This window comes from Pongo abelii, chromosome 15, assembly GCF_028885655.2.
Source record: "Pongo abelii isolate AG06213 chromosome 15, NHGRI_mPonAbe1-v2.0_pri, whole genome shotgun sequence".
In the NCBI taxonomy this organism is placed as follows: Eukaryota; Metazoa; Chordata; class Mammalia; order Primates; family Hominidae; genus Pongo; species Pongo abelii.
In genome coordinates, this window is record NC_072000.2 from 71,352,759 (window position 1) to 71,377,124 (window position 24,366).

Genomic DNA, 24,366 nt, shown 5'->3' on the forward strand with positions numbered 1-24,366 from the left:
GAATGAGTGAAAGGTGTATGCTATTCATTAAGGATTCATTATATAGATATAGATATAGATATAGATATACATATAGATATATATAAAAGACAAGGTTCCTGTTCTCAAGAACTTTATCGTTTAACAAAGGATACGTATCAGCTATCAAAGCAGTTGCTCTATAACCTAAGTGCATAATGTTAGAAGCATTTAGTGCTATAGGAGCATAGGAGAAAGATCTGAAGATTTCTGCTTCTGCTATGATAGAATAGCATATTTGGACCAATTCTCCCACCAAGAACATCTATAAAAACTATGTAAAATTTTTTAAAGAAAAGCAAAAGCAGATGTCTGAAGAGAATAACCAAGACAGCCAGGATTCCAGTCACTAAGATCCCAGAGAAAAAGTGAACCACAGAGAAGTAAAACTGGAATTCTTCACCATATTTTTCCTCAAAGCATTTACTAATTCCTAAGCCAGAAGTGAGGTGGGGTGAGAGCTATAATACTACAGGAGGCAAAGAAGCCAAGCATAAAAAAGAGTAGCTAAGAAGCTAATGAAATAAGCAGAATTTTCATCAGTCTTATGAGTTCAGGACCTGTTATAGAGGAGGGGCCCTGGTAAATATCTCAGGCTTTCAGCTTGAAGAGCTATGCTTTAGGAATAAAGACAATCTGGAGATAAACTAGCCTTCACAGGGACTGAAATCCAGCATCAAACTATCTCAATCCCTGAATAGATCAAGATAATCTGAGTTTTCCTTAACTGCCAGAAGACCTCAAATTCTTTTTGGAGGAATATATCATTGTCCAAAGCCTTTTCAACTTTTTCATACCTGATATTTGGGCTTCAATTTGAAAAGTTGCCAGACATGCTAGAGATAGAGCAAAATGACTAAAAATTAAGATAGGAAACAATTGACAAAGTAGACCTAAAAATGATGCTGATATTTATATTGTCTCACATGGACTTTAAATAACCACTATATGTTTAAGAAAAAGGGATGACAAAGTGGGAAATTTCACTAGAAAACTGGTATCTATTCATAAGAATCAAATTGAAATTTTGGAAAAGGGATAGAAAATATAGAAATGAGCATAAAAGACAAATGGGATATGGTGAAAGGTCAAACATATATGTAGATGAAGTCTAAGAAGGAGGGGGGAGACAGAGTGAGCAAAACAATATTTTAAATATTGGCAGATAGTTTTCCAAAATCAATAAAAGACATCAAGCCAGAAATTCTAGGAGCTCTACTAATCTCGAGCCGGATAAATAAAAGAAACCATACCTAGGTAATCAGCAAAACTACTGAAAACCAAAGACAGAGAAAATTTTACCAAAAGGACACATTGCCTTCAAAGGAGCAACAATAAAACTAACAAATGATTTAAATGGAAATGATGGAACCCAGAAAACAATGGACTGGGATTTGTAAAATGCAGGAAAAAAATACTGCCAATAGGGAACTCTATAGTCATCAAAAATTTACTTCAAAAAAGAAGGTGGAATAAAGACAATTTCAGCCAAACAGAAACTGTGTGGACCTAGACTAAATAGAGTTTTTAAGGTAGAAGGATTATGGAAGCATGGAAATGCAGAAAGGACTAAAGAGGGTTAACATGTCAGCAAATGTAAATGAGTGTTGATCATGTAAAATAATAATGTCTTGTGAGGCTTAAAATATAAATAAATACTATATAGTGAATATATAAATACCAAGTACATATTGTCAACATAGTATATGTAGAAAATATATACAATAAATAAAATACATATACTTAAAATATAAACATACACATGCACATATGTATATGCTTAAAATGCATGTAAAATATATACACGCAATAGCATAAAAGGTAGAAAGGCATAAATTGAGTTGATATGTTTTAAGGTTCTTGTATTTTCTGGGAAGTGATTTTTAAAAACCCAGTTATGAGTAGACTGTAATAAGTCAAGGATGCATATTGTAAATCTCTAAAATAATTACTAAAATAATAATATAAGAATATGTAACTAACAAGCTAATAGAGGGGAAAGAATATTAAATAAAAAATATTTCATGAATCCTAAGGGAGGTATAGAAGAAGAAAAAAGGATACCAAAGCAGAAGTGACAAATGGTACAGTGATAGTTTTAAACCCAAATATAGCAGTAATCATACTACTTGTAGGCCAGGTGTGGTGGCTCATGCCTGTAATCCCAGCACTTTAGGAGGCTGAGGTGGACTGATCATGTGAGGCCAGGAGTTCGAGACCAGCCTAACCAACGTGGTGAAGCCTTGTCTCTATACAAAAATTAGCCGGGTGTGGTGGCATATGCCTGTAGTCCCAGCTACTCAGAAGGCTGAGGCATGCAATCGTTTGAACCCAGGAGACAGAGGTTGCAGTGAGCCGAGATCGCACCACTGCACTCCAGCCTGGGTGACAAGTGAGACTCTGTCTCAAAAAAAAAAAAAAAGAAAAGAGAGAAAAGAAAAGAAAAATTATACTAAATGTAAATTGAATCCTTCAGTTAAAAATTGTCATTCTGGATTTTTAAAAAAACGGCTAATCATATGCTGCTTATAAGAGACACATCTTAAATATAAAGACATAGAAAACTGAAAGTAAAAGATTTGAAAAAGTTATAATGAAATATAGCTGGTGTAGCTATATTGATAACAGAGAAAATTCTTTTTCTTATAATACATTTTTATGTAGAGTAAATAGAGAAAATTAAGGTAAAAAGGATTACTAGATATTAGGAGGGACATTTTATTATTTTAAATTAGTTAATCAGGAATATGTAAGTAACATTTGCAAATTTATTATATCTAATAATATAACCTCAAAACAAAAAATATGTTAATTAATTAATTAATAATCAACATTTCATCTAGTCCCCCAGTTTTTGGAGTTCAGAGGAGGCTGAGAAGATGACTGAGACTAAGATAAAGGTGGGATAGGCAGTGGGGTAGAAAGAGTATTCAAGGCAGAAAGAAGAACATTTTCAAAGACTGGAGGCAATAGCTTAAGAAACTGGCCGGATGTGGTTGTTCACACCTGTGATTCCAACACTTTGGGAAGCCAGGGCAGGTGGATCGCTTGAGGCCAGGAGTTCAAGACCAGCCTGGCCAACATGGTGAAACGCTATCTCTCCTAAAAATACAAAAATTAGCCGGGCATGGTGGCATGCACCTGTAATCCCACCCAGCTACTTGGGAGGCTGAGGGACAAGAATTGCCTGAACCCGGGAGGCAAAGGTCGCAGTGAGCCGAGATCATGCCATTGCACTCCAGCCTGGGTGACAGAGTAAGACCCTGTCTCAAGAAGAAGAGAAAGAGAAAAAGAGAGAGAGAGTGGCGGCGGGGGCGGGGCAGGGGAGAAGGAAGGAAGGAAGGAGTCTTGCTAGAATGTAGATGGAGAGAAAGATTGATAGAGAGGAATGTGGCTGGGTGAGATGGATGAGCACAATGATTGGGGGGCTAGAAAATATAGGAATATTTGATATTTAAAAGATGATATGGCCGGGTGCAGTGGTTCACGCCTGTAATCCCAGCACTTTAGGAGGCCGAGACGGGTGGATCACCCGAGGTCAGAAGTTTGACACAAGCCTGGCCAACCTGGTGAAACACTGTCTCTACAAAAATACAAAAATTAGCTGGGCGTGGTGGTGCATGCCTGTAATCCCAGCTACTCAGAAGGCTGAGGCAGGAGAATTGCTTGAACCCTGGAGGAGGAGGTTGCAGTGAGCCAAGATCGCGCCATTGGACTCCAGCCTGGAGGACGAGAGAAAAACTCCATCTCAAAAAAAAAAAAAAAAAAAAAAAGGATACTTTTTCCTAAAAACCAGCAAGTTATTAAAGTGTCATATAGTCACTTGATCAAATTTGTCTCAGAGGATCTCTGTTACTACTGTGGGGAGAATAAATTGGAGGAGGGTGGCACTATTGGCAAGGAGACCTATTTCAGCAATCCCAGTGAGATGATGTTGGCTGAGGCTGTAGAGATAGAAGGGAACACATTTTTACAAATAAAAGTACCTAATAGCTTGTGAAATATTTAAAATGTAGGCAGGTTACTGGACTCACTTTTAGATTAGTAAACCAAAAAATTTAGTAATAGACCTAGATTTTTATTATTTAAGAGAAATGTTAAGGACTGCAATTTTTTTCTTTCTGTCTACAACACCATCTGCAGAGCAGTGTTATATTTCATTTCCAAAGATCAGATTTTGTAATATCACTGTGGGTTGGTCATAGCCACAGGTTAGTTTTGTTTTTAATACTAGAATATAAAGTTGGAGTAGTTAAAACTCCCTTGACTTTCTGTTTTAGAGTTCCTTTCCTGTTTTTCATTTTAGTTGAGCTATTTAGATTTGACAAATCTAAATAATCTGTGGGCATATGTTCAAGTCTCTCTTCAAGGAATGCATATGGCTTTAAGATCATTAAGCAGAATGGTGTAGGATACATACATGTAGGTTTCTTGCCCGGGCACAACTTAAGACATATTTGTTAACATCCTTCCTCGGACATAAAATTCTATCTTAAAAGAGAAACAATAACGCACCAGCTAATGATACTATACATTAATGTAGTTGTTTTGTTTTTATCTAACTTCTCCTACTGGAATGTACTTTCTGTGAGGACAGGGATGTTGTCTCTTTTGTTCAAGGCTGTATCCCCCTACACATAGATTGGTACTCATCATATACCAAGTGTTAAGCAACTATTTATTGAATGAATAAATGGATAAATGAGGAATGAAGGAATATTTGTGTTAAGCAAATCAACTTCATTAAAATAAGAAAGATGTTTCTTTTCATTTCAATCTTATAAATTAATTTAATGTTCATTTAAAGTGTTGAAAGTCTAATATTAAAATGTTTGAAAATAAAGTGATTATTTTTAATGTTTGCAGGACTATCTCAAGCAGGTGCTGGACATTGATCTTCATGCTCAGATCCATTTTGGCAGGGTTTTTATGAAACCAGGGTATGAAAATAATCTTGTTATCTCATATATGGGGTTGGTTTGGCTTGCTTTAACTAACAAACTTTTAAATGCCTTCTTTTTACATTTCCTATTATGAATTAACTATTCCAAAAAAAAGAAGTATAATATTAGGATCCTTTGCACAAGTGCAGGTTCTAATGAAATAGGAATTCATCTTCCTTATGAGTCAATGAGTTTGGTATAAACAAAACATAGCAACTTTCCAAACTTTTTCTCCTTTTTAATTCTCATCCCTAGTTCCTTCTTCCTCTTTTTCTCATTTTCCCCAAACTGCTTCTTTCTCTCTTTTTAAAAATAATTAATATGAGAACTCTGAAATATACACAAAAGTAGGGAATGAACCCCCACACCATGTACCCATCACCCAGCTTCAGTAACTATCAACATTTTTCTGTAATTGTTTTATCAATACCCCCACCCCACCCTGCCTTTTTGTGAGGAGGGAGGGCTGGATTGTTTAAAAGCAAATTCTAGATATGTCATTTTGGTATACATCTGAAATAATAATACTAACAATAGCATTCTCTTACCTAATCACAATAGTATTATCTCATCTAACAAAATAAATAATACTTTAATATCATCTAATACCCTGATCATATTCAAATTTCTCCCATATATCAAGAAAAAGAATGCCTTTTTATAATTGTTTTGTTTGATAAGGATTCCATTAAGGTCGAGTCAGTGTATTTGTTTGTTAAGTCTCTATTAAATGAGAACATTTTCTGCCCCCACCCTTTTTGTTGTTGTTGTGCCATTGACTTGCTAGAGAAAATGGATCATGTGTCCTGATGAATGGATTTGGCTGATTACTTCTGTAGGTTATGTTCCTCTGTCTCTGATATATGCTATAGATTGAAAGATATAAAGTCTTGATTAAATTCAGGTTTAATTTTTTTTTTCCTTTGCAAGAATGTTTCGTTAAGTAGGCTTTCACACTGCTTCCTACTGGCCCCCAGGAGGAAAGAAAAATAACTAAGAAAAATAACCATGAATTTGTACATCTCTTAAAAATTAATAATCCCTAAAGAAGGGCTGATGGAGATCCTGAAGTCAGTTGTAAATCCTCAAAGGTTGCCAAACGTTGGTGTTAGTGAAAGATATGGCCATATCTTTAAGAAATAGTCTTATCTGTTTAGACCTTTGCTACTCTATGAACCTATGATTTCCTGTTCAAAGACCTCAACTGTATGGCTGAGAGTTCCAGCACACCTCCATGCTGTCAGGCACAACAGTAATGATGCTTTACTGTCAATGAACCCTAGGAGAGAATGGAGTAGAGGCTTCTCAGTTGTTATAAGTGAGGTATGGGTACCATCAACAAATTTCAAAAGCCTTTAAAGTATCAAGCTAGCCCTCCTAATAAGTACCTCATATCAGTTCTAGGATAGAGATCAGGCTTTACCTCCACGATTTGGCCATTTTTAGTATAGAATTAAGATTATTCCTAAAGCTTTGTGCACAATTTGATAGAATTCTTGGCTTTATATTTCTGTAGTTACCTGTTGAGCATGCCCCAATATGGCTGCTGCTGATAGGGCCTTTTTATTATCGAAACTGTTGAATTGGGGCTGGGCATGGTGGCTCACGCCTGTAATCCCCAACACTTTGGGATGCTGAAGCAGGCGGATTGCTTTGAACTCAAGAGTTCCAGACTAGCCTGGGCAACATCGAGAAACCCCGTCTCTATAAAAAATACAAAAATTAGCCGGGCATTGGTGACTTGTGCCTCTAGTCCCGGCTACACGGGAGGCTGAGGCTGGAGAATCGCTTGAGCTGGGTAGCAGAGGTTGCAGTGAGCCGAGATCATGCCGCTGCAGTCCAGCCTGGGTAACAGAGTGAGACCTTGTCTCAAAAAAGAAAAAAAGAAAAGAAAGAAACTATTGGATTTTGTCTTACGCAAATATTATTATGCTATTGGGTATAACTGCTTTTTTTTTTTCTGAGCCCATGGGCAGTACTAATCTGATTAGGATACAGAGGATATCCCAAAAGCATATCAATGTGTTTCTCAAAACCTCAAAAATTGAATTGGGCCTAGTGCAGTGGCTCACACCTATAATCCCAGCATTTTGGGAGGCCGTGGGGGGTGGCTTGCTTGAGCCCAGAAGTTGGAGACCAACCTGGGCAACATGGCAAAACCCCATCTCTACAAAAAAACAAAAATTAGTCGGGTGTGGTGGCACATGCCTGTAGTCCCAGCTACTTGGGAGGCTAAGGCGAGAGGATCACTTGGGGCGGAGGTGGCAATGAGCCATAATAGCGCCACTGCACTCCAGCCTGGGCAGCAGAGTAAGACCCTGCCTCAAAAAAAAAAAATTAATTGATTGTTCTATTTGCAAAGGGAAAGAAGCAAACACAACTTGCCCTTACCTCTAGAGAAGAGTTATTTGTGTAATATCTATCATTTAAAATATTCTCAGTGCCTGTGATAACTTTTATACTCTTTTTTTCAATCTGTTATTTACCACTCACTTCAACTTTAGCAGTTCATCAATTCCTAACGTTTAATTTCCTCCCTTCAAATCATAACACTCTGACTTCAGCCATTGTGTAAATGCTGTTATAGTCTGAGCTCAAGAGGAGAACTGAATAATAGGTTTTGAGTTCCAAGGAAATGGCTTCCAGAGCTTAAAAAAAAATTCACAGTTTAGCAATAGGACATTTATGATAGCAATGCATAATAACAAAATATTTTTTGCAATGGAATCCTTTTTTAAATGAGTACCTTTACAGAAATTACATTACCTATCTGCAAGATGCAAAAGATTGCTTAAATTGGCACTGTAATTTAAATGGGCTTTAAATGCAGTGGAAGGAAGAAGGTGTTATACATTCTCTCCTCATTCTTATTATCTGTGGGTTTGCTAAAATAAAGTAGTTTTGAAGTTTAAATGGGCTTCTTTTAGTTCACCAGAATTTTATGCTTGTCTAAAGGTAATAAGAACTTAAAGGTAATTGCTACTTAATATTAGAACAAAAGAAATATAAAACACACAAATACAATCTGGCTTTGCTATTTCCACGTAACAGTGCTTTCAGAATGCAATTAAGCTCTTTCATTTTAGAGACAAAGATACTCAGAAACGCATTTGGAGTATCAGCAACCAGATCTACCAATCAGGGTTTTTATTGGGTCATCTAACAGTGAGCATAGCTGTATTAAGAACAAATCTTTGAAATTATTTGCATCACACACTAATAATCATTGCCAAATAACCTATCCATAAATCAGTATCAAAATCGAATCTCATTTTTCTAAAACACAGCAAAGAATCAGGAAGTATGCAAAAGAAAAGCCTCAGAGTAGCCAAAATAGATGTCCAAAGATCATGTACTAACACCACATAACCATCCTGTGAGATCTTTATCCACATATAAGCTAAAGTTAGAACAACCTTGGTTCAAATCTGTGTTCCCCCACTTAGTAGCTGAGTGACTTGGACCACATTGCTTAATCTCTCTGAATCTCAGTTTCCATATAAAATGGGATTCTAATTGTTACCTTATAAGCTTGTTGTAAGACTTAAATGAAATAATGAATGTGATACGTAGATGTTACTTAAAAAATAGATATTTTAGCCAGGCCCGGTGGCCCACACCTGTAATCCCAGTACTTTGGGAGGCTGAGATGGGAGGATCACTTGAGCTCAGGAGTTCAAGACCAGCCTGGGCACGTAGCGAGACCTCATCTCTATTAAAAATAAAAGAAAGTAGCTGAGTATGGTGGTGCATGCCTGTAGTCCTACCTACCTAGAAGGCTGAGGCTGGAGGATTGCTTGAGCCCAGGAGATGGAGACTGCAGTGAGCCATGATCGAGCCACTGCACTCCAGCGTGGGTGACAGATCAAGACCTTGTCTCAAAAAATAAATAAATAGATAAAAATAGATATTTTTATTATTACTGTTATTATGTTCATTCTAACAATATAACTATTGCTACTATTCTCTGGTTCTCAAACCTAAAACCAGCTTTAATGGTCAAGATGATAGCAGTCTCGCATTACAGGGTGCCACAGGAAAAAAAAAATTGGGAAGGAATAAAAAAACAGAAACAAGAAACAAGAACTATAGAAACATAGCAATGTGGGGTTATGGTTTATGGGTGAAAACAACCCATAGTACTCTTGTGACCTAACATCACTGTATTACAGCAGAGTAGAACACATTAATAATGATGGCTATAAATCATCAAAAAAACTCAGTGTCACTGTATTATTGCAAAAGGTAATGAGTGAGAGATCTATTTTTGAAAGATCAACCTCCAAAAAGAGTAAAAATAAAACAGTGTGAGTGCTTAAAAGGTTAATATTTCATCTGTATGAAAAAAGTATGCCCTAAGAATTCTGCATTGCTTAAGGTTCATTAATATAATGAGATTTTTTAGCTAAAATTCTATATAAAGGGTAATTAATAGAAAAGAAAACACTATTCTCAACTGCCCACTCTATACCACTCACTCCTTCCACCCCACCTCCTATGATAAGAGTTCATGTCAAAATATGGAGGAAGTATAATTTGAGAATATTTTTAAATTACTATAATTACTATTCATTGTGGCTGGGCGCGGTGGCTCACACCTGTAATCCCAGCACTTTGGGAGGCCGAGGCGGGCGGATCACCTGAGGTCAGGAGTTCAAGACCAGCCTGACCAACATGGAGAAACCCCGTCTCCACTTAAAATACAAAATTAGCTGGGAGTGGTGGCACATGCCTGTAATCCCAGCTACTCGGGAGGCTGAGGCAGGAGAATCACTTGAAACCGGGAGGCGGAGGTTGCCATGAGCTGAGATCACACCATTGCACTCTAGCCTGGGCAACAAAGAGCGAAACTCCATCTCCAAAAAAAAAAAAAAAAAACTATTAATTTTGGTCTAGTCATGATATTTTATTTATTTTGATATTTCAAAAAATAATGTCTTGATAAGAGGGAAGTGTTTATGTCTATGCTAAGGATAGTTTTAAAAGGCTAATACAGAAGGAGCAGGATTGAAAGAAAAAGGTTAAAAAATACTCATTTTGAACAATAGGCAACTATCTGATAGACATATTATCAGGTAATCTTCTGCTTTCTTTTTTTTTTGAGATGGAGTCTTGCTCTGTCGACCAGGCTGGCGTGCAGTGGCCATCTCAGCTCGCTGCAACCTCTGCCTCCCAGGTTCAAGGGATTCTCCTGCCTCAGCCTCCTGAGTAGCTGGGATTACAGGTGCACACCACCATGCCTGGCAAATTTTTGTATTTTTAGTAGAGACGGGGTTTCACCATGTTGGCCAGGCTGGTCTCAAACTCCTGACCTCAAGTGATCCACCTGCCTCAGCCTCCCAAAGTGTTGGGATTACAGGCGTGAGCCACCATGCCTGGCCAGTCTTCTGCTTTTAAGAATGATTGTTGTAAATCGCCAGCAAAAGTAGTATAAACGTTATTAACTAGAGGGGTGGGAAAACTTGGAAACTCCAAGAGTTGGAGTACATTTCTATGGCACTGGCAAGAAAAAAAAAAAGTAAGTAGTTTTCTTTAAACCAGAAAGTGTGGTTACTTGAAAACAGGAAATACCAAAAACAAACTTATTTAAGTGTCTATGGAATACTTCAGAGAATAAAGATGTAAAGGCAAGTCAACAGAAAAGTGTTTTTTATATGATAAGTGTATGGATTACAAAAACACTGGAGTACTTAATGTATTCATATTGCTTAGCAATCACTGACAAGTGACTCTTTTTTTCTTCTAGCTTGCCAACAACATTTGCAACTTTGGATATTGATGGTGTAAGAAAAATAATCTTTGCACTACCTGGTAAGAATAACAAATTGTTTCCTTTCCTTTTTCTGAAAAAATAGCCAAAATTTTTTGGACTTCTCATGTGACCACCTGGTTTGAAATCTGAAAGACCTGGGCTCAAGTCTCAGCTTTATCTAAATGACCAATCACTTAACCTATCTAGGAAGTTTCTTCACCTATAAAATAATACTAATATCTACTTCATAGGGTTGGCGTGAAAGTCAGATTAGATAATATATATCAAAGCACATTCCAAATCCTAAGATCATCAAGTGTTAGCTGTCACTAGATCTTTCTGGAGCACCTGCTTTTTCCTTATAGGAAATTGGTCGAAGTTAGCAGCCTAATACCTCTCATAACCAGAATTATTGTACTCTAGAGGCCAAAGTGCCTTGAGTCACCCAAGCCAATACCAAATCAAAAAATACAAACCTGCCTCTGGTCCTTGCCAGATTTGGGCTGGTTGCGGGGAGGGGGAAGAGGAAAGGTCAGGCTACTGGAACTAGTGCTTCTCAGCCAAATCCTACTCATCATCAGTCTACAACTTCCCCATTCCCACCCTTGTCCCAACGTGAGCAGAAACTCACATGTTCAGATTATAGAAAGAGCAAAGCGGGTTCAGTTCACAATGATTTTCAAATTCAAATTTTTTGTGATTTTGGGTTATGTAAAATCATGGTGAATCTTGATAAATTTTAAAAGAGTTTATTGTGCATCTGTTTGGTTTTTTTTTTTTTAACTTTAAAATTATCCTCTGATCATTCTGTTCAGTTCTCTATTTTTTGGCACAGATTCCTTTAGAAAATAACCTATTTCTTTGAGACTTACAAATCTCATGGCTTTGGGATCTTTGTTTGTTTTTTAGGTCAAGTATATCTCAAAATGGAAATGTAAAGAAATGGAAGCAGGCAGAAAAATGTTAAACTTTGAAAACATTTTAAGCCCCTATCTATAAGCATAAAAGAGATTAGATTTCTATCATATAGAAAATTTTCAGAGAGAGAACATTTAAGTAAAATAGTCCTCAGAATGTATCTGTAACATGAAACGCCTTAGGACCTTTCATAATTCCTTGGATGCTCTGATAGCCATTGTATAAAGAAATGTGCTCCTTTTCCTAGCTTCATTTGGCCTGGAAGAGCCTCTTTTGTCTACAGAAGATATGACTTAACCTACAGACCATCAGTGATATTGTAACAAAGAATGTTACTGTGGGAGCCTATTTCACCATTATGCCAAAGATGTTATAAAATTAAAACCTATTTTCAAATTCCTACTTTTAATTTGAAACCTTATCTGCTCAGCCTGAGTGAACCAACAGAGGGCGGCAGAAACTCACATGTTCAGATTGTAGAATGTGCAAAGTGGTTACATTTACAAGGATTTTCTTTCTTGTTGTTTTTGTTGTTATGGTTTTTGTTTGTTTGTTTTTTGTTTTTTGTGTGTTTTGTTTTGTTTTTGAGACAAGGTCTGGCTCTGTCACCCAGGTTGGAGTGCAGCAGCGCGATCTCAGCTCACTGCAACCTCTGCCTCCTAGGCTCAAGCCATTCTCCCACCTCAGCCTCCCAAGTAGCTGGGACTATAGGCGCTTGCTACCACCCCTGGCTAATTTTTGTATTTTTTGTAGAGACAGGGTTTCACCATGTTGCCCGGGCTGGTCTCAACTTCTGAGCTCAAGCCATCCACCCGTCTCAGCCTCCCAAAGTTTTGGGATTACAGGCATGAGCCACCATGCGCAGCTTTACAAGGATGTTCAATTTCAAAAGTGTATTTCTGCTTTCCTGTAGGCCATGTGTTTAAAGCCATCCGTAATCTCAACAAGTTTTAAATCAAAGTTTTGTATATTCACTTGCTTTTTTGGACATTTTTAACATTGCTAGAGTGACACATGCTCACTATTGTAAAAATCAGCAAATACAGATAAGCATAAAAAAGTGTTAACCATAATCCCCCAACACTCACATATGGATAAACCACTATCACAAGTTTTTTATATCAGTCCTTCCAGTCCTTTTTCATACATAGCAAGACCCTGCCTCTAAAATAATTACAGCACTTCATTTTTTATACAGTAATGTTACAAGGTAGTAGTATTATATGGATTTTATAATCCTTGATTTACAATGGCTTTTTTATTTGTTTGTTTGGGGTTTTTTTTTTTGCTTTTCCAGAAAAAAATATTCTATCTACTTATATTTTGAAGCAAGGGAAAGTAATTGATTCTTTTTAAGAGTCTGCTATTCTGTGGGCAACTCATTTTTCCATCGAAACTATTAGTATCACTTGTCACTTTTTGCACCTTAAAAAATCTATTCTTAAGCACTTTTGCAGGTAGAAGAGAATTGGAGGTATGATTATAGCTAATAATAGGTTAAACTGACCATTGCCTTTTGACTTGATGATGCAATAAGCAGTGTTTAGCCATGCCAAGGGAACCTAAAAATCTAGTAGCCCATTCCCCACTCCAGGTTATACATTCATGCTTACATAGAACTGTATAAAAGTATTAAAACAATCGAAATTTTGGAACCAGAAGAGATCTTGAGAATCATGTAGTCCAAACCTTTCATTTCGTAGATGAGTAAAGTTAGACTCGAAAAACTTTGAAACTTGCCAAGATCAGACAGCTTGGTTAGATAATAATGCCACACAAGAAATCAAATCTGTTATTTACAGCCCAGTGGTTGTTTGCTTCTTCACAGCCCACCCTTCCTCCTTTGAAGTGTACGACACACCTAGATTTCTTCTTGGAGTGATATAGTGGAATTCCTCAAATTCTTTTCATAACTTTAAAAGAATGTGGTATTTGTATTCTGCTCAGGCTGCCATGACAGAATACCATAGACTGGGTAGCTGAAACAACAGAAATGTATTTTCTTACAGTTCTGGAGGCTGAAAGTCCAAAATCAAGGTGCCAGCAAGGTTGGCTTCTGGTGAGGCCTCTCTTCCTGGCTTGTAGACAGCAACCTTTTCACTGTGTCTTCACATGATCTTTCCTGTATGTGTGCAGACTCCTGGTGTCTCTTCCTCTTTTTATAAGGACACCAGTCCTATTGGATTACGGCCACACCTTTATGACCTTATTTACCTTAATTACCTCCTTAAAGGCCCTATCTCCAAATACAGTCAATCATATTGGAGTTATAGCTTTATCATATGAATTCAATCCATAACAGTATTCATCTTCAGGTCCTTAAAACACTTCTTAAATCATTTGGTTGTTTTTTTTTTAATTTAAAGAAATATCTAGGTAGAGAAGATTATAAATAAGTTTCCTTATGCTTATCTATATTTTCTCAGTTTGGGAACCAAGCTTGTAATACTATAATAATTTTTAAATGCTTAAAAAATAGCAAATAGATATATAAAACTTGTAAATGGCTTGAAAACAAGATTAGTAATGAGTAATCTTGATAATAAGATTAGTAATGGCTTTCAGCTGGCTCTCAGGAAAGCAGAAACAAATGGCGTTAAACAGCTTCTGGGCAGCAGAATTCTCCATTTTACTGAAAGACGCAAATGTTTACACCCCCCATGGCATTTAGTTGACTATACCTCTGTTCTGGTTGGATTCAAGGTGATTCAGAAGAGGAAAAATAGTGCCTAGTCACTTCCATCACATTCTGATACCCGAAGATATAGACAGACATAATTATTTGGCAAATTGTTACACAGTGTATTATAAATAACTGCTTGGTTGACTTTCAGGGAATCCTGTATCGGCTGTGGTCACCTGCAATCTCTTTGTTGTGCCTGCACTGAGGAAAATGCAGGGCATCTTGGATCCTCGGCCAACCATCATCAAAGCAAGGGTAATGCTTTCTAATGACCAGAAACCAAAATGGAAGCCTGGTAACAGTTAGGGATATGATTTCCTAACTGTCCAAAATAAACATCTAGAGTTTTCTATTAGTTTTGATGGAAAATGTGATTATATTCTCCCCTGTGTACTAGAAAATGTAGGAGAAAGGGTCCCTTTTATTCTCCTACTTCATGACTTCTAAAGTGAATCATTTTCTCCAGATAGAAGTCCATATACGAGTCCAGAGAGCACGGCTTAAAAACTTGAGTGATACTTAAGGACAAAACAGTCGATAGGATATATCTGACCCTACCCTAACACTAGACCTGTCTGGAACAAGGGAGAATTTTCTTTTCCCCATGCAAACTCACAGGGACAGCAATTAACCTGCTCACTTTTTCTGTGACTTCAACGATAAATTTTAAACAATTCAGAAGAAGACAAAGGACTACAAAGAGACCCTGGTGATTCAGGGAAAGGGTAACCATATTGTTTAGAAGAGAACTGCTAAGGCCGAGAAATATACCATGGTAAAAGTCACTTGGAAATTAGGTCTCCTTCTCCACCAACACAACTAATTATGTTATACACTTTCTCTGTGACTAATGAATAATGTTCTTAGCAATATAAACTACAGTACCAAACCATTACTTTCCAAGAGTTCCGAAGTAAATTCAAATATGGCAGAATGCTATGATTAGTTGACAGGAAGAACAAAAAACATAAAAGATAAAATATTAGGCCAGGCTCAATGGCTCGCGCCTGTAATCCCAGCACTTTGGGAGGCCGAGGCAGGTGGATCACCTGAGGTCAGGAGTTCAAGACCAGCCTGGCCAACGTGGTGAAACCCCGTCTCTACTAAAAATAGAAAAAATTAGCTGGGCGTGGTAGTGGGCACCTGTAATCCCGGCTATTCAGGAGGCTGAGGCAGGAGAATTGCTTGAACCCGGGAGGCGGAGGTTGCAGTGAGCCGAGATTATGCCATTGCACTTCAGCCTGAGAAACAAGAGCAAAACTTCATCTCAAAATAAAAATAAAAAGATAAAATATTTTTAAAAAATTACACTGAGAATACATAGGATAAAAACATTAAGAAAATCTAGGCTTTCAATAGTCTTAACATTGACTGTTTAAATGCTAAGAACTTTGTGGACTAGGATATGAAACAATCTCCTTAAAATTTCGTGAAAAATTTAACTGGAGTTTTTTTCAATAATCACAGTGATAATCAAATTTGAAATTAAGTGGAAAAAGAAATAAAAACCATCCATGAACAAAAAGTATTCTGATCAAGTCAGAAGTCAGAGTCATAAAGCTTAGATTTGGACAGTCAAACCAATAATACTGAATTTACTATCTTCGTATTTACTAAATTAAGGAAATAAAAATTCACATTATTATAAGAGAGAGAGAAAGAAGGCTTCCCTTTGACTTGCAGATCTCTTATGAATTCTTTCATTTATTTCTCATTGTAACATCCACCATCTCTTCTTTAAAACAGACATTATAGCAGCCATCTATTCTGACAACAAAGATGAGATGGTACTTTGTAATCAGACTGATGCTTGATATGTTTGTTGTTCCTGATGGTGTCCATTTCCTATCAGCAAAGGATGTTAAGAAGTGGTCAAAAAATCAGTCAAATGCCTTTCTCCCACAGCAGTGTCACTGGGACTGCCAGTATGGGTCATCAGTATGCTTGGCTATTTGTTTCTTTTGTTTCTTAGCTTTCCAAATCACCCCCACATCAGTACTGACACAACTGCCACTTTAAAGCATAAACATATACTTCCTTGAAACGTGATAAGTCTTATCTCTCCTTTCTGACCATAAAAGATGCAGCTTACACACACCACTTATTACTGTTCTTCAGAATAGATGCCACAGTCATTGCCTTTACCAATGCTTGCTGCTTTCAGGAAGTGGGAGTCAGTGTTAAATGCTGCTGTTGGTAAATCATACTGTTGGACTCTGATGTGGCCATTCTATGTGTCAGGGCAGAAAATGTCATCCTTGCTAGGCACAGTGGCACTCGCCTGTAATCCCTGCTCCTCAGGAGGCTCAGGCAGGAGGATTGCATGAAGCCAAGTGTTTGAGACCAGCCTGGGCAACACAGCAACACTCTGCCTCTAAAAAATTAACAAAAAGAAAATGTAAAAAAATTAATGAAAATAAAATGTCATCCTTTCATATCAAAGCATTCAGAAGAGCATCATTTTAGGTTTGTTTCCTAAAATAAGGAAACAAACATTTCCCTTATTTCCTTGGTCACTTATGGTTAGAGGTGAAAATCTTCTAATTTTCAGTACACAATAAGAAACACTTCCAAAGCATCTGGTAAAAAAAAAAAAAAAAAAAAGAAAGGAACACAATCCTAGCAAATCATCAAATAGAATTATTGACCCCGTGTTTCCATGCAAGGACATTCTATCATGTGTTCCCTTAATATCCCATTGAAGCACTCTACCACCCTTGTTCTCAACTTTTTTCACTAGAAACATACCTGGAGTAACTCCCATTAGTATTAACAACTTATCTCAAGCAGTGATTAAGAGACAGAAAAGGGAGAAAGCATGTTCTAGAGGATAGCCAACTATAAGTCCCTGATGCCCATTCCCCTCTCACAAACACAGCCAGAACAATGAATAAATAACTGCATTTTAATGAAAAAAAACTGAAGAAGAGCAGCAGAGTGTATCGGTGGAGTAACAGAAACCCTGGTGAGCACTGAAACTCAGGATGGTCACATCAAGAACAGAAGGAAACACCAGGCCTCCATCATCGCATCCCCCAGCTGGATCAGCTGGGAACCAGGAAGAACTCCCTTGGCAAGGAGTTAAGCAGAGGATCCCAGCAACCCCCATCAACACTTTGGACACCTACAGACCTCACAGTGGGAAACCCTGCAGCCCTCACAAGCATGAAGCCCAGCTGAAGGAACTGCCTGGAGTCCACAGAGCTATGCTCCCCCCCAGTAAAGGAGCCAACACTATACTCCAACCTCTGTGGCCTATGCAACTACTGCATTACACCATGTTGGAATTGGAACTATGGCTAGAGTTTTTCTTGCTCTGGGAGCAAGTAATCACAGCACCCCTTCATCCCCAATGCTACCCCAACACTGTGGCCTAACATCCACAGGCTGAGATGCACCAGCTGTTACAACTTTCCCAGCGGAGCCAAATAGAGGTGGAGCTACTCCACCCAGCCCGCCCCCCACCGCATCCCCCTCAGCCAGAGCTAAAGCCATATACTGCCTCCTAGGAAAACAGTATCTTGGCTGCTCAGAGCAGTCATGCCTCCCTAAGTTCAGTCATGTACTAGCCTAAGTTGAACCAGCACCCAGCATCCCAGGAAATGATGCTCTTGCTGCCCAAAGTAATCATGCACTCTTGTACCTAAGCTAAAGCAGCACCCTCTATCCCAGAGAAAAAGTGCCAGAGCCACCCAGAACATTCATGTCCCCAAGGCCTGAGCTGAAGTAGCACATAGCCCCTAGGTGCCCTGGCTGAACTGAGCAGCTGGGCATCCAGAACTATGCCGATGTAGTACCCACAACCCAGGGAAACAGAGCAGTGATTGAGCTGAGACACCTCATCCTACGGGTCAAACAACTTCCTACTCTCCTTTCCTGAAGCTAGACTAGCCCCCTAGTGTCTGAGCAGCTGAGAAACACCTCTTCCTAGGAAGTGCAGTCATTGCTATGCTATTTACTGCCCCCACCCCAGGGCCCAAATGACAGCAGTGCTCCACCAGTCTGGATTACTTATTGTTGCTGCACAAAGTCTGGGATTCTACCAAGCCCCACCAGCACAGGGTCTACAGTCACTACTACATGCTGCCTCATCCCCTGGGACCTAGGTTGCCACTAAGCCTATTGACTCAGATTCCTAGATAGCAACAATAGCCTGCTCCCCAGCCCCAAACGTCCAGGGGCAACCCTTCTTCTCTGGAGTCAGGCCAGAGCTGTGCCCTGCCCCCCAGGGGCAGAATCATAGCTACAACTCAGCCACCTGAACCCAAGCTGCTAAGGGGTACCCAAAGTCACAGACCCTGGCTCTGTGGACAACCTACATGCAAAACTACCACAGGAAGAAAACAAGCACCCCAAGACCCAGGTGCCACAATGGGTTCACAAGACCCTTAGCCTAGGACCTTGGCCCCACATCCACTCTAAGCACCTGTACCAGGAACCTGGTGCTGCAGTAGGCCTTCTTGAAGGCCATGTCAGATTTGACACAAAGAGGGATCTTCCTAGGCTATATCTTCCCATTGTGGAGAAAATAAGAATAAGGAAGACACTAAAAGCCCTTAACACTGAATATTAGCAAACTATGCCACCACCACCACTACCGCCACAAACTTCTATGGACTAGGTAACTGAGGCACCCACAGTTACTGCTCGCCCTGAATGCACCTGAAGATGCTGCATGGAAACTATACCACTATACCTATTGAAAAAGTCACCACACCCTTCCCAGCTGGCACACTAAAACCCAACTGCAAATGAAAGACTTTTTCTATGGAAACCAGAAAGATTGGAAGAAAGAATAGTTCTACCAGGTGCACAGATTCATGCAGGCTTACAAGAAACACAAAAAAGCAAGCAAATATAACACCACCAAAGGAACATAATGGGTCTCTAGTAACAGACCCAAATGAAAAGAAAATCAATAACCTGCTGGAAAATAAATGCAAAATAATTATCTGAAGGAAATTCAATGAGATATAAGAAAAAATAAATAGAGACAAGTCAACAGAATCAGGAAAACAATTTATGATATAAATGAGAAATTCAGCAGAGATAGGAATCATAAAAAAAAAAGAAATCCTACAGTTGAAGAATTCAATAAATGAAATAAAAAATGCAATAGAGAGCTTCAACAACAGACTTTGTCAAGCCAAAGACTTTCTGAACTTGAAGATAGGTCATTTGAAATTACCCACTCTGAAGGGGAAAAAAAGAAATAACAATGAAAAAGAATGAAGAAAGCCTGTAAGACTTATGGGCCATCATCATTAAGTCAACAAATTTTTTTTTATTATACTTTAACTTCTGGGGTACATGTGCACAACGTGCAGGTTTGTTACATAGGTATACATGTGCCATGTTGGTTTCCTGCACCCATCAACTTGTCATTTATATTAGGTATTTTTCCTAATGCTATTCCCCCCCCAACCCCCCGACAGGCCCCAGTGTGTGATGTTCCCCTCCCTGTGTCCATGTGTTCTCATTGTTCAACTCCCACTTATGAGTGAGAACACGCGGTGTTTGGTTTTCTGTCCTTGTGCTAGTTTGCTGAGAATGATGGTTTCCAGCTTTATCCATGTCCATGCAAAGGACATGAACTTATCCCTTTTTATGGCTGCATAGTATTCCATGGTGTATATGCACCACATTTTCTTTATCCAGTCTATTATTGATGGACATTTGGGTTGGTTCCAAGTCTTTGCTATTGCCACGATAAACATACATGTGCATGTGTCTTTATAGTAGAATAATTTATAATCCTTTGGGTATATACCCAGTAATGGGATGGCTGGGTCAAATGGTATTTCTAGTTCTAGATCCTTGAGGAATCTCCACACTGTCTTCCACAATGGTTGAACTAATTTACACTCCCACCAACAGTGTAAAAGCATTCCTGTTTCTCCACATCCTCTCCAGCATCTGTTGTTTCCTGACTTTTTAATGATCACCATTCTAACTGCCATGAGGTGGTATCTCATTGTGGTTTTGATTTGCATTTCTCTAATGACCAGTCATGATGAGCATTTTTTCACATGTCTATTGGCTGTAATAAATGTCTTCTTTTGAGAAGTGTCTGTTCATATCCTTTGCCCACTTTTTGATGGGGTTTTTTTTTCTTGTAAATTTGTTTAAGTTCTTTGTAGATTCTGGATATTAGCCCTTTGTCAGATGGGTATATTGTAAAAAATTTTTTCCATTCTGTAGGTTGCTTGTTCACTCTGATGGTAGTTTCTTTTGCTGTGTGGAAGCTCTTTAGTTTAGTTAGATCCCATTTGTCAATTTTGACTTTTGTTGCCATTGCTTTTGGTGTTTTAGTCATGAAGTCCTTGCCCATGCCTGTGTCCTGAATGGTATTGCCTAGGTTTTCTTCTAGGGTTTTCATGGTTTTAGGTCTAACGTTTAAGTCTTTAATCCATCTTGAATTAATTTTTGTATAAGGTGTAAGGAAGGGATCCAGTTTCAGCTTTCTACTTATGGCTAGCCAGTTTTCCCAGCACCATTTAATAAATAGGGAATCCTTTCCCTATTGCTTGTTTTTGTCAGGTTTGTCAAAGATCAGATGGTTGTAGATGTGTGGTGTTATTTCTGAGGCCTCTGTTTTGTTCCATTGGTCTATATATCTGTTTTGGTACCAGTAGCATGCTGTTTTGGTTACTATAGCCTTGTAGTATAGTTTGAAGTCAAGTAGCGTGATGCCTCCAGCTTTGTTGTTTTTGCTTAGGATTGTCTTGGCAATGCAGGCTCTTTTTTGGTTCCATATGAAATTTAAAGTAGTTTTTTCAAATTCTGTGAAGAAAGTCAGTGGTAGCTTTATGGGGATAGCATTGAGTCTATAAATTACTTTGGGCAGTATGGCCATTTTGATAATATTGATTCTTCCTACCCATGAGCATGGAATGTTCTTCCATTTGTTTGTATCCTCTTTTATTTCATTGAGCAGTGGTTTGTAGTTCTCCTTGAAGAGGTCCTTCACATCCCTTGTAAGTTGGATTCCTAGGTATTTTATCCTCTTTGGAGCAATTGTGAATGGGAGTTCACTCGTGATTTGGCTCTTTGTTTGTCTGTTATTGGTGTATAGGAATGCTTGTGATTTTTGCACATTGATTTTGTATCCTGAGACTTTGCTGAAGTTGCTTATCAGCTTAAGGAGATTTTGGGCTGAGACAATGGGGTTTTCTAGATATACAATCATGTCATCTGCAAACAGGGACACTTTGACTTCCTCTTTTCCTAATTGAATACCCTTTGTTTCCTTCTCCTGCCTAATTGCCCTGGCCAGAACTTCCAACACTATGTTGAATAGGAGTGGTGAGAGAGGGCATCCCTGTCTTGTGCCAGTTTTCAAAGGGAATGCTTCCAGTTTTTGCACATTCAGTATGATATTGGCTGTGGGTTTGTCATAGATAGCTCTTATTATTTTGAGATACGTCCCATCAATACCTAATTTATTGAGAGTTTTTAGCATGAAGGGTTGTTGAATTTTGTCAAAGGCCTTTTCTGCATCTGTTGAGATAATCATGTGGTTTTGGTCTTTGGTTCTGTTTATATGCTGGATTACATTTATTGATTTGCGTATATTGAACCAGCCTTGCATCCCAGGGATGAAGCCCACTTGATCATGGTGGATAAGCTTTTTGATGTGCTGCTGGATTTGGTTTGCCAGTATTTTATTGAGGATTTTTGCATCAATGTTCATCAAGGATATTGGTCTAAAATTCTCTTTTTTTGTTGTGTCTCTGCCCGGCTTTGGTATGAGGATGATGCTGGCCTCATGAAATGAGTTAGGGAGGATTCTCTGTTTTTCTATTGATTGGAATAGTTTCAGAAGGAATGGTACCAGTTCCTCCTTGTACCTCCAGTAGAATTCGGCTGTGAATCCGTCTGGTCCTGGACTCTTTTTGGTTGGTAAGCTATTGATTATTGCCACAATTTCAGAGCCTGTTATTGGTCTGTTCAGAGGTTCAGCTTCTTCCTGGTTTAGTCTTGGGAGGGTGTGTGTGTTGAGGAATTTATCCATTTCTTCTAGATTTTCTAGTTTATTTGCATAGAGGTGTTTGCAGTATTCTCTGATGGTAGTTTGTATTTCTGTGGGATCAGTGGTGATATCCCCTTTATCATTTTTTATTGCATCTATTTGATTCTTCTCTCTTTTCTTCTTTATTAGTCTTGCTAAGAGTCTATTTTGTTGATCTTTTCAAAAAACCAGCTCCTGGATTCATTGATTTTTTTGAAGGGTTTTTTGTGTTTCTGTCTCCATCAGTTCTGCTCTGATCATAGTTATTTCTTGCCTTCTTCTAGCTTTTGAATTTATTTCCTCTTGCTTCTCTAGTTCTTTAAACTGTGATGTTAGGATGTTGATTTTAGATCTTTCCTGCTTTCTCTTGTGGGCACTTAGTGCTATAAATTTCCCTGTACACATTGCTTTAAACGTGTCCCAGAGATTCTGGTATGTCATGTCTTTGTTCTCATTGGTTTCAAAGAACATCTTTATTTCTGCCTTCATTTCATTATTTACCAGTAGTCATTCAGGAGCAGGTTGTTCAGTTTCCATGTAGTTGTGTGGTTTTGAGTAAGTTTCTTAATCCTGAGTTCTAATTTGATTGCACTGTGATCTGAGAGACAGTTTGTTGTGATTTCTGTTCTTTTACATTTGCTGAGGAGTGTTTTACTTCCAATTATGTGGTCAATTTTAGAATCAGTGCGATGTGTTGCTGAGAAGAATGTACATTCTGTTGATTTGGGGTGGAGAGTTCTGTAGATGTCTATTAGGTCTCCTTGGTCCAAAGCTGAGTTCAAGTCCTGGATATCCTTGTTAATTTTCTGTCTTGTTGATCTGTCTAATATTGACAATGGGGTGTTAAAGTCTCCCATTATTATTGTGTGGGAGTCTAAGTCTCTTTGTAGGTCTCTAAGAACTTGCTTTATGAATCTGGGTGCTCCTGTATTGGGTGCATATATATTTAGGATAGTTAGCTCTTCTTGTTGAATTGATCCCTTTACCATTATGTAATGGCCTTCTTTGTCTCTTTTGATCTTTGTTGGTTATCAGAGACTAGGATTGCAACCCCTGCTGTTTTTTGCTTTCCATTTGCTTGTTAGATCTTCCTCAAAACCTTTATTTTGAGCCTATTTGTGCCTTTGCGTGTGAGATGGGTCTCCTGAATACAGCACACTGATGGGTCTTGACTCTTTATCCAATTTGCCAGTCTATGTCTTTTAATTGGGGCATTTAGCCCATTTATATTTAAGGTTAATAGTTATGTGTGAATTTGATCCTGTCATTATGATGCTAGCTGGTTATTTTGCCCATTGGTTGATGCAGTTTCTTCATAGCATCAATGGTCTTTACAATTTGGCATATTTTTGCAGTGGCAGGTACCAGTTATTCTTTTCCATGTTTAGTGCTTCCTTCAGGAGTTCTTGTAAGGCAGGTCTGGTGATGACAAGTCTCCCAGCATTTGCTTGTCTGTAAAGGATTTTATTTCTCCTTCACTTATGAAGCTTAGTTTGGCTGGATATGAAATTCTGGGTTGAAAATTCTTTTCTTTAAGAATGTTGAATATTGGCCCCCACTGTCTTCTGGCTTGTAGGGTTTCTGCTGAGAGATCCACTATTATTTTGATGGGCTTCCCTTTGTGGGTAACCCAGCCTTTCTCTCTGGCTGCCTTTAACATTTTTTCCTCCATTTCAACCTTGCTGAATCTGATGATTATGTGCCTTGGGGTTGCTCTTCTGGAGGAATATCCTTGTGGTGTTCTCTGTATTTCCTGAATTTGAATCAACAAATATTTTTATCATCAGAGTCCAGAAGAAGAAGAGAAGGAAAAGAGGATAGGAAACTTATTTAATGAAATACTAGCTGAAAAACTTCCCAAATCTGTTGAGAGAGATAGACATCCAGATCCAGGAAGTTCAAAGGTCTCCAAATATATTCAACCCAAAAGATCCTCCCCAATTTGTCAAAAGTTAAAGACAAAGAATTATAATAACAGCAAAAGAAAAGCGTCAAGTCACATACAAGGAAGTCCACATTAGACTAGCAGTAGATTTATCTG

The 24,366-nt window shown here is 38.3% G+C and overlaps 1 protein-coding gene across 18 annotated transcripts in view; it reads left to right on the forward strand.

Moving 5' to 3' along the window:
- The window catches only part of GPHN (gephyrin), a 688,936-nt gene that overhangs the window by 661,646 nt on the left and 2,924 nt on the right, over positions 1 to 24,366 (forward strand). For all 18 annotated transcript variants that reach the window (XM_024231223.3, XM_054529737.2, XM_054529738.2 and 15 more), the window contains 3 exon segments: positions 4,885 to 4,958; positions 10,708 to 10,772; positions 14,466 to 14,569. In XM_024231223.3, the coding sequence (XP_024086991.1) occupies positions 4,885 to 4,958; positions 10,708 to 10,772; positions 14,466 to 14,569 (243 nt within the window).